Below are 11,485 nucleotides of genomic sequence, written 5' to 3'. Positions count from 1 at the left end.
GTAGAGATGAGGTCTCGCTTGCCCAGGTGGGTCTCGAACCCGTGGGCTCAGGCAATCCACTCACCTCAGCCTCCCAAAGGCGCGGGATTACAGGCTGAGCCACCGATCCCAGCTTATCCTTCCCTTTTTAAAAGACAAATGTTAGCACTATATATGTATATGCGCATAAACATATCTAAAATATGTGTATATGTGTGTGTATATATATAACTTACACTTATGATTTATATCTTTTATTTTAAAATATATATTAAGTATTGGTGTGTCCTTTTAGAAGGCTGTTTTGGTAGTTTTCAGCTACTTGGTTTAAGTGGTAACATCTTTATTCTCCCTTTCTGCCTTAAAAATCCAGTTTAAGAATTAGTGTGGACCAGATGCAATGGCTCAAGTCTATTATCCCAGCATTTTGGGAGACTGAGGTGAGAGGATTGCCTGAGTTCACAGGTTCGAGACCAACCTGGGTAATTTGGCAAGACCTCATCTCTACAATAAATTAAAAACTTAGCTGGGTGCAGTGGCGCATGCCTGTCGTTCCATCTATTTGGGAGGCTGAGGCAGAAGGAACGCCTGAGCCTAGCAGAGTGAGACTTCGACTCAAAAAAAGAAGTAGTGTGACCATTTATACTCCTGGTTTAAGTCCTGATCATTTAATAAATGATTTACAAGTAATTTTAGTTAACAGTAGAGAGAATATTCTGGAACAAGAAATGACAGAGACTGCCATGGAAGGAGAAAGAACAAGAAAAGTGAAATGGTGAAATTGGATCCATAGCTTGGGGTCAAAGATGGGGCTGGGAATGCTACATTATCCTGGTGGTCTTTATTTTAGGATTTTCTAGGTGTGTGTTCTTATTTGCATGCTAGGCAATGCCTACACATTTAGGGGTGTTGTCATTCTGTAGCATATTCTTTTCTTTTCATTTTTATTTGGCATCAATTGCAGTAGTAGGGAGCAAGGAGTGGCACAGTTTGGTTAAGAGGTGGGGCTTCAGTGCTGGAAAGGTGTGGCAGCTTTAGGTTACGAACCTTTGTATCTTATGTTGGTTTTCTTCATTGTTAGATAGATAAGGATATCTTTTGCTTTGTAGCAAATCACCCCACTTTAGTGACTTGAAATAACAATTGGTCTCTCTGGTGGTTCTTTTTTTTTTTTGAGTCAGGGTCTCACTCTGTTACCCAGGCTGGAGTGCAGTGGCAGGTTCATGGCTACCACGGCCTCAACTTCCTGGGCTCAGGTGATCCTTCCACCTCAACTTTCCAAGCAGCTGGAACTACAGGCACATGCCACCATACTCAGCTAATTTTTTGGTTTGTTGTAGAGACCAGGTCTCACCGAGTTGCCCAGGCTGGTCTTGAACCCTGGCCCCAGGAAATCCTCTCACCTTGGCCTCCCAAAGGACAGGGATTACAGGCGTGAGCTCCCATGCCTGGCTGTGAATAATTTTATGTTCTAAGATGTTTTCACAATGTTTAATAACTTAGGTCATAATTTTCCTCACCACACCAGCTAATTAATTGGGTACAGCCCTCTTCACTGAAGGTTCTTGACCTTGTTTTAGCAATTTGGTTTGAACTACTTAATCTCTTGAAGGGAATGGAAATTAGAAAAAAGGAGAATTCCTCTTCCTTTTTTTCCCCCTTCCAACTCTAGTAGTGCTCAGCAATTAACCTCCCACAATTCTTGTCATCTCTCTGCTGGGGAAGCCGCTGTGTCACCTGCCTTGATTAAGAGCTTTACAAACAACTCATGAACAAAAATGTTTGGACTTGAACATGCCGAGTTTCACATTTCACAAAAAGTGAATTGACCTCCACTTTCTGTTGTTCAAGAAGGCTTAAATTCCACTTAAACAAACAGGACTTGATTTAATAAAAGTGAATAGAATTTTAATTAATACAAACATACTCATTTGTCTTCCTTGTTCTACCTTTTCCTTCTAGCAATGTTATTTTAACTCCTCTTTGTCCTTGAATCTGTTTTCTTTTTTTTGGTGCCTGTTTACTCTGTTCCCATCAATGTGGGGCAGGATTTCTATTTAAAATAGCGTAGCTCTGTGCCCTTCGGTGTTTTGTATTGTGCTTTGTCTCATCTTAATGTTTCTTACTTAATTTTGAAAGCCTGTCAAAATATGTCAGATTCTACTGGAGAGAATAGGAGCTTTTCCCAGGTGTTTTTTCATGGAATTGTTTCTTTTTCTCTCCCTGCCTGGCGTCCTTGTTTCATGCCCCAGACTTTCCGCCTCCTGGAGGAGCGGCAGGGAAACAAGTGACCCTTTATCTGCCAGCCATCTTCAGGGCAGCCAGTTCCGTTTGTCGCTGGTTGTGATGGTCTGGAACCAGCCTGTGACATTGGCACACACTCCAAATTTGTGTACTTAAGCTGCTTTAAAGTTCACAGTTGACCTATTTTTTAAAAAACAAGTCTGCTTAACTTATCTGTGACACAAATTAGAATTTATCATATAAAATTCCTCCTCCTTCTCTTAAGCCTGAATTCCTCAGGAATACACAGCCTGACTTTCAGTAACTGACCTTCTTCCCCTCCTGTCATCTTTATGTCCCTCTCCCTCCAACTGATATTGTAGCTTTTTTTTTTTCTTTTTTAGGGTTGGGGTCTCACTCTGCCACCCAAGCTGGAGTGCAGTGGCACAAGCATGGCTCACTCCAGCCTTGGCCTCCTCGGCTCAGGCGATCCTCCTGCCTCAGCCTCTCAATTAGCTGGGACTACAGGCATATGTCACCATGTTTGACAAATTTTTTTACTTTTTTTTTTTTTTTTTTTTTTGTAGAGACGAGATCTTGCTATGTTGCCCAGGCTGGTCTCGAGCTCCCGGGCTCAAGCAGTCCTTCCACTTCGGCCTCCCAAAGTGCTGGGATTACAGGCATGTGCCACTACAACTGGCCCACACACCGGTTTTTGTTTGGACATATGTTTTCATTTTTCTTGGATATATATGTAGGAGTGGAATTTCTGAGTCATATGGTAACTCTGTTTAACATCTTGAAGAACTGCCAAACTGTTTTCCACAGTGGCTGCACCATTTTACATTCCCACCAGCAAGGTATGAAGGCCCCAATTTTTCCACATCCTCGCCAAACTTATTGTTATCTATCTTCTTGATTCTAGTCATTGTAGTGAGTATGAAGTTTATCTCATTGTAGTGAGTATGAAGTTGTATCTCATTGTAGTTTTGATTTGCATTTCCCTAGTGACTTATGATTTTGATCAGCTTTTCATGCTTCTTGGCCATTTTTTGTCATCTTTGGAGTCTATTAAATCCTTTGCCAACCTTTTAGTTGAGTTGTATTATTGAGTTATAAGACTTATTATATGGTCTATATATAAGTTTCTCCAGATATGTGATTTGCAAATATTTACCTCTATTTTGTGGGTTGCCTTTAGTTTTGCCTATTTTTGAATTTTATATAGATGGAATTATACAATGTGAACTCTTTATTTATTTTTATTTTTATTTTTTTTGAGTTGGAGTCTCACTCTGTCGCCCAGACTGGAGTGCAGTGGCCACTCCCGGCCACCGCAGCCTCGACCTTCTGGGCTCCGGCGATCCTTCCAAGTAGCTGGAACTACAGGTGTGCGCTACCACGCCCGGCTCATTTTTGATTTATTGTAGAGATGAGGTCTTGCCAAGTTGCCCAGGCGGGTCTCAAACCCGCGAGCTCAGGCAGTCCACTCACCTCAGCCTCCCAAGGCGTGGGATTACAGGCTGAGCCACCGAGCCTGGCTCAATGTGAACTCTTTAGAATCAGGTTATTTTGACCAGCCGGGCTTGGTGGCTCGCATCCATAATCCCAGCACTTTGGAAGGCAGAGATGAGAGAATTGCCTGAGCTCAGGAGTTCCAGACCAGCCTGAGCAACGTGGCAAGACCTCATCTCTACAACAAATCAAAAAATTAGCCAGGTATGGTGGCACGCACCTGTAGTTCCAGCTACTTGGAAGGCTGAGGTGGAAGGATTGTCTGAGCCCAGCACGTCGAGGCTGCGGTAGCCATGAGCGTGCCACTGCACTCCAGCCTGGGTGACAGAGTGAGATGCCAACTCAAAAAAAAAATAAAGAATCAGGTTATTTTACTTAATATGGTGTTTATGAGACTTATCCATGTTGTATGTAGTACTTTGTTCATTCTCATTACTGTGTAGTATACTGTTGTGTGAATAACCACATTTATCTACTGCTGTTACCGTTTTAGGCTAAAAGAACAATGCTTCCGTGAACATTCTTGTGTGTGTCTTTTGCTGAACATACATGAGTTGGGTATCTAACCTAGAAGTGACTTTTCAGGTCAGAGGGTATACCTGTGTTCCGCTGCCGTAGCTATGTCCTACTTATCTTTAATTTCTACTGGCTCCTAGCCCATTTATGTTCCCATGAGCCATTCATTATCTTATGACTGAACTTTCGCCCACATTGCCCACAGCCTGACTCTGCATACTTATTCATGTTCCTGTGAGAGCTTGTGGTCTGCTTTTCTGCCTCTTTGAGTGGAGCCTTTTCATCGTGACCACCTTACTGGTTGCTTGTTGCCTTTCTTGCCCCAATCACTTGTGGCTAGAAAGGGGTGGTAACAGAACATGGCTGCCCTGGCATGTGACTGGTGTTCCTGGTACTAGAATAGAAGTAAAAAGAAGTAAAATAAGTTAAAGGAAAATAGCAAAACATAGTAAAGGCAAGCTAACTAGTTTTAAATTCTGCTGTAATTTTTAAAAAATGAGGCCAAACGTTTTTTATGTATCTGGCCCCCTTTCCAATTTTCGAGAGGTGGATCCACCCTTTTACCCTGATCTATTTTTTTTTCTTTTTATTGAGTCAGAGTCTCACTCTGTCACCCAGGCTGGAGCGCAGTGGCACGCTCACGGCCAACGCAGCCTCAACCTGCTGGACTCAGATAATCCTTCCACCTCCAAGAAGCTGGAACCACAGGCATGTACCACCACACCTGGCTAATTTTTTTGTACTTATTGTAGAGATGAAGTCTCGCCAAGTTGTCCAGGCTGGTCTCGAACCCATGGGCTCAGGCAATCTTCTTACCTTGGCCTGCCAAAGTGCTGGGATTATAGATGTGAGCCGCCACACCTGGCCTGCATTTTTATTTATGTAAATTCCCTCTTTTGGCGGAGACCCAAACAAAAGCTGAAGTAGAGGTCAGATGTGGCTTGCTGGGTGGTTGCAGAGAGGGCCTAAGTCTGTCCAGAGCCTCCCCTCCTGTCCCCCTCTCCCCCTACAGTTGCTCCTGAGCAGCTCCATTGAGCATCCTTGTGAAAACCACTGACCTACACCACCTCACCCCACACAGATGCTGTGGAAATTGTGGGTTCTGTGGTCTCTTCCTGGATGACACCATTGAGTATTAATGGGAGAAAGAAAAAACTGTAGAAATGGCCTCTTCTGTGGGAATAATGCATCTCATTGTTTTCTTTTGCATGTTTTGTTTCTTTCTTCTTTCTTTTTTCTTTTTTTTTTTGAGTTGGAGTCTCACTCTGTCGCTCAGACTGGAGTGTGCAGTGGCTGCTGCCGGCCACCGCAGCCTCACCTGCTGGGCTCCGGCGATCCTTCCGCCTCAGCCTTCCAAGTAGCTGGAACTACAGACACACGCTGCCACACCCGGCTAATTTTTGATTTATTGTAGAGATGAGGTCTCACCAAATTGCCCAGGTGGGTCTTGAACCCGCAGGCTCAGGCAATCCACTCACCTCAGCCTCCCAAAGCGCGGGATTACAGGCTGAGCCACTGAGCCCAGCTCTTTTTTTTTTGAGTCAGAGTCTCTCTGTTACCCAGGCTGGAGTGCAGTGGCACACTCACGGTCACCCCAGCGTTGACCTCCTGGCCTCTGGTGATCCCTCTGCCTCAGCCTTCCAAGTAGCTGGAACTACAGGCGTGTGCTACCACGCCTGGCTAATTTTTGATTTATTGTAGAGATGAGGTCTCGCCAAGTTGCCCAGGCAGGTCTCGAACCCGCAGGCTCAGGCAATCCACTCACCTCAGCCTCCCAAAGCGTGGGATTACAGGCTGAGCCACCGAGCCCAGCCCCTTTTTTTTTTGAGTCAAAGTCTCACTGTGTTGTTCAGGCTGGAATATGTGTCACAATCACGGCTCACTGCAGCCTCAACCTCTTGGACTCAGGTGATCCTTCCACCTCAGCCTCCTGAGTAGCTAGGAATACAGGTACGTGCCTCCATGCCCAGCTAATTTTTAAATTTTTTTGGTAGAGATGAGGTCTTGCTATGTTGCCCAGGCTGATCTCAAACTCCTGGGCTCAAGGGATCCTCCCACTTTCACCTCCCAAAGTGCTGGGATTACAGGAGTGTGCCATGTGCTGGTCTGTATTAGTTTTCTATTGCTGCTGTACCAAATTGTCACAAACTCAGTAGCTCTAAACAACACAAATGTGTTATCTTCAAGTGCTGGAGCTCAGATGCATAATAATTGTAAGTCCTTATTTCATCTGTGGCAATTACTCCACTATGGTGGTGATACGTGGTGTTAATATTTTGAATGGTAATAGCATAGTTAGATCCTGTTTTAGGGGAAAAGTGTTTTCTTCAAGTTCTACAAATATGTGATTACAAATAGGATTTTCTTATTTTATATGGCCTGAAGATATGATATTTGAAAGTGTACACTGAGAATTGGGAATTGTTTTGTTGTTCTTAATGACAGCCTGACTGAAAATTGTTATTTTGAATAGGAGTGAAAAGTAGCTTTAAAATCAATATTGCCTATACATGAATATTTGGCAGTAAGAATACCATATCAAGTTCTCCATATTAGTAAAGAATTAACACTATGATGTACTGTTGGGAAAAGCAGTTTGCTGTGAACTCTGACTCCTCCAAATGTTCCTCCTGAATGACAAGGTTTATCCATCTTGTTTGCTGCTTGCTACAATAGTTAACACTTGTTCAAAAAGTGCTGGGCCCTTGGCCCTGTGTTCCTCTTCTATAAAGTAATCCATTGTATAAGTGTCATCTGGGCCTGTCATGTTACCCTCATGGGACTTTGGAGCAAGAGAAACCAATTAAGTATACTGATGCTCATACACCTTACTGTACCATGAGTAATAAAGTCCTTTGCTTCTGATCAATGAGGCTTGTGTCTTCTGCCAGCATCTTTGAAACAGTAACACACTAATTTAGTAACTTGCATGTAAAGTCTTGAATATGAATATGTTCAGAGAAATTCTGTGTAAACTGAATTTTTCTTTGAGTTGGAGTCTCACTCTGTCGTCCAGACTGGAGTGCAGTAGCACACTCCTGGCCACCGCAGCCTCGACTTGCTGGGCTCTGGCGATCCTTCCACCTCAGTCTTCCAAGTAGCTGGAACTACAGGCGCGTGCTACCACGCCCAACTAATTTTTTTTATTTATTGTAGAGATGAGGTCTCGCTAAGTTGCCCAGGCGGGTCTCGAACCCATGGGCTCAGGCAATCCACTCACCTCAGCCTCCCAAAGCGTGGGATTACAGGCTGAGCCACCGCGCCCGGCTAAACTGAATTTTTATAAATAAAGTCACTGAATGCTTGTTGAATAGCTGACTTTTTTTTTTTTTTTTTTGAGTTGGAGGCTCACTCCTTCGCCCAGGCTGGAATGCAGTGGCACACACGCTCACGGCCACCTCAGCGTTGACCTTCTGGGCTCCAGCGATCCTTCCACCTCAGCCTTTTGAGTACCTGGAACTACAGACGTGTACTACCACATCTGGCTATTTTTTATTTTATTGTAGAGACGAGGTCTCGCCAAGTTACCCACGGGCTCAGGCAATCCACTCACCTCGGCCTCCCAAAGTGATGGGATTACAGGCTGAGCCACCCAGCCCAGCCAATTTTTTTTTTTTTTGAGTTGGAGTCTCTATTGCCCAGTGTGGAATGCAGTGGGTCAATCATAGCTCAACCTCTTGGACTTGGGCGATCCTTCCATCCTGGGCCTCCTGAGTAGCTTGGACTACAGGTGTTTGCCACCATGCCTGGCTAATTATTTGGTTTTTTTGTAGAGAGGAGGTCTCATTATGTTGCCTAGGCTGGCCCTGGACTGAAGCAATGCTCCTTCCTCAGCCTTCCAAATTGCTAGGATTACAGGCATGAGCCACCACACCTGGCCATTGCTGCACAGTTTTCAAAGCCTGTGAATTGGCTGTGTCACAGACTATTTGGGAGGCTGAGATACCTGTTGTCCTAGGTTAATTGGGAAGCTGAACTTGGAGGTTCCCTTGCACCCAATAGCTTGAGGCCAGCCTGGGCAATGCAGGCAGATCCCATCTCTTAAAAAAAAAATAAAAATAAAAAAAGCCTGCTTTGGGCTGATGTGAGTTAGGTGCCTGAAGTGAAGGGTTTGTTTTAGTTTTAGTTTTTAATTCAGACTTATTTCTGCAGGAATACAAGTGATGTTTAAAGATTTCCGATATGTTTGCTTCTGATTAGTACCACACTCAAAGTTGTCTTCTAGTCATAGCTCTAAAGTCTTCCTTATTTCTTTGAGGTCTCTCTCTCATGCATCTTGGTCCCAGTTTAAGGGAGCTTCCTTGAAGCTTTCTGAAAAAACTGCTTGGAGATAGTGGGGGCAGAAACTGCCTTCCTGTGATCTGTGCTGCTGGTCTGAGGCATTCGTTCAAGGCCAGCCCACAGATCGCTCTCTGCACAGCTTTTGCAGTCTTTTTTTTTTTTTTTTTTTTTTTTGAGTCAGAGCCTCATGCTGTCACCCAGGCTGGAGTGCAGTGGTACACTCATGGCCACTCCAGTATCGATCTGCGGGACTCCAGTGATCCTTCTATCTCAGCCCTTCAAGTAGCTGAACTACAGGTGCACGCTACCATGTCTGGTTAATTTTTTATTTATTGTAGAGATGATGTCTCGCCAAGTTGCCCGGGCTGATCTCGAACCTGCGGGCTCAGGCAATCCACTCGCCTCGGCCTCCCAAAGTGCTGGGATTACAGGCTGAGCCACCAAGCCCAGCCCCACCTCAACCTTTTAAGTAGCTGTAACTACATTGTGTGCCATCACACCAGGCTAATTTTTTTATTTATAGTAGAGATGAGGTCTCGCCATGTTACCCTGACTGGTCTCAAACCTGTGGGCTCAGGCAATCCTCTAGCCTCCACCTCCCTAAGTGCTGGGATTACAGGTGTGAGCCACAACGCGCCTGGCAGATTTTTGCAGTCTTACTTTCCTATTATTATTTGAGCTGTAGAAATTTTTTCTACCCAGTAAGATGTTTGCTGTCTGGATTTTACTTATTCCTTCCATTTCTACTTCAAGTAGCAATTCTTTTTTTTTTTTTGAGTTGGAGTCTCACTCTGTCGCCCAGACTGGAGTGCAGTGGCCGCTCCCGGCCACCACAGCCTCGACCTGCTGGGGCTCCGGCGATCCTTCCGCCTCAGCCTTCCAAGTAGCTGGAATTACAGGCGCGCGCTACCATACCCGGCTAATTTTTTTTTTTAATTTATTGTAGAGATGAAGTCTCACCCAGTTGCCCAGGCGGGTCTTGAACCCGCGGGCTCAGGCAATCCACTCACCTCAGCCTCCCAAGCCACGGGATTACAGGCTGAGCCACAAGTAGCAATTCTTACGTGCACTTGTTTTTGTCTTGAAGCGTCTTGCCGAGGCAGTCAGTGGTAATCAACACGCTTGTCTCTCGGCCTCTTCCAGCACTCTCCTTGGGCTGGCAGGCACGGTGACACTTGGTCCACGAGAGACAGAGGTGACTGCAGTCAATCATTCATCGTGGGCATTATTTTGTCCTGATACACCAGGTCCTCTAGCATTCCACCTACGATCCACCTGACTGCTAGACCCCACCCACAGATTGGAGGTTTCCTTCAGTGTAGCATCCCACTCCAGGGTGCCAGTCAGGCTTGAGTCAGGAAAACAGAAACTCCTCTAGGTATTTCAAGCAGGAAGGCATTTAATATAGTGAATCAGAGGCTTACAAAAGCACTATCGGGGCTGGGGGTGATGGTGGTGGCAGCAAAGCCAGGGACAGCTGCTGTTGCTTTTGGAAAACTGAGAAATACAAGAATCAGGAAACTGCTGCAGATCAACCGGGCCCTCTGTAGAACCAGGGAGGGTGAGTTTCAGGAGAGTACTCGAGCTGCTAGTGCAGTATGGCGTCTGCCCCCTGCCAAGACCGTGTCCCTGCGCTTCTGCTGAAGGCTTCTCACCACCACCATCCTGCTTTCTGAAGCCTGTGGGGGTCCCTGAGTGGCTCATAGCTGGCTAGGATTCCTTATTGAGGAGCTGATGCTTCATTGCCAACACACAGCCCAGCTTCTCCTAAAGTGAGGGGAACACCAAACCTTGCAAAAACTAGGAGAAACAGTTCTCAACATACTGCTGTTAAAGTATCTTACAGATAAAAAAATTTGCTGTCTGGAAGTTAACACAACATTTATGCAAAAATGAAATTTTATTTTTGTAATCATTTTTATTTATAGAGTATAAAGCAGTTGGCAAAATAGGAGAGGGAACGTTTTCTGAAGTCATGAAGATACAGAGCCTGAGAGATGGAAGGTACTATGCATGTAAACAAATGAAACAGCACTTTGAAAGGTAGGCAATCGGAGCCATATTTAAGACTAAGTACAGACATGGGTTTCAGTCGATAAAGGCAACACAGTGTTTGCGGGGAAACTGTGTTCACTTAATAATATGAAGCTACAATCAGGTTTCTTTGGGCAATGGGGATTTTGTGCTAATGTTACGTTGATCATCCTGGAATATACCCATATCACAGTTTATGTAGTATCAGTCATGAATGGCCACAAAAAATTCCAGATAGAAAAGTATGCCTCACCTTAACCGGTCTGTGTGTTCCTAAAAGCTATGTGTTGGATTCCTACAAGTGGAACCTCAGTCTAAATGTGTCAGAGGTCCTTGGAATGGAATGAATGTGAGTCATTACTCTATTAACAAATAACTTCCAGGTGGAGATGGAGTAATGTCTTCCTGGGAGTGGCTGCTGTCTGCAGAAGGGCCTGTGGCTCCCAGTGACTCCCTGGAGGACTGTGGTGGCTTTTCCTTCAGAGCAGACTCTTCAGGTCCAGGCACCGGTCAGCCTCTTAGCGGATATCACACTGATATGTACAAACTGGACAGGGCGCCGAGCTCGGTGTCTCAGCCTATAATCCCAGCACTTTGGGAGGCTGAGGCGAGAGGATTGCCTGATCCCGCAAGTTCGAGACCTACCCGGGCTACTTGGCGAGCCCTCGTCTCTACAATTAAAAAAAAAAAAAGGAAACTGGACAGGGCTAGGAAGTTCTACAGAAGGATAAAGTAAACACTGGCTTCATTGTAACTGAAACTTTTCAATCAAGAAGTTAAGCCTAGCTTTTTCTTTTTTTTCTCTCTTTAAATATAAAAGGAAGCCTCTAAATTTTCAAAGTAAATTTTTTTTTTTTTTGAGTTGGAGTCTCACTTCGTTGCCCAGGCTGGAGTGCAGTGGCCGCTCCCAGCCACCACAGCCTCGACCTGCTGGGCT

The 11,485-nt window shown here is 44.9% G+C and overlaps 1 protein-coding gene across 2 annotated transcripts in view; it reads left to right on the top strand.

The window, feature by feature from the left end:
• MOK (MOK protein kinase) overlaps positions 1 to 11,485 on the top strand; it is a 50,523-nt gene that overhangs the window by 3,516 nt on the left and 35,522 nt on the right. For both annotated transcript variants that reach the window (XM_008064090.1, XM_008064088.1), the window contains exon 2: positions 10,443 to 10,557. In XM_008064090.1, coding sequence (XP_008062281.1) covers positions 10,443 to 10,557 — 115 coding nt within the window. The remainder of the gene's footprint in view (positions 1 to 10,442; positions 10,558 to 11,485) is intronic.

Source organism: Carlito syrichta, unplaced genomic scaffold (assembly GCF_000164805.1).
Source record: "Carlito syrichta isolate Samal-C Ts95f unplaced genomic scaffold, Tarsius_syrichta-2.0.1 Scaffold307187, whole genome shotgun sequence".
NCBI classification, from domain to species: Eukaryota; Metazoa; Chordata; class Mammalia; order Primates; family Tarsiidae; genus Carlito; species Carlito syrichta.
The sequence above is the reverse complement of the archived record's forward strand: the minus strand, read 5'-3'. Positions and strand labels throughout refer to the sequence as shown.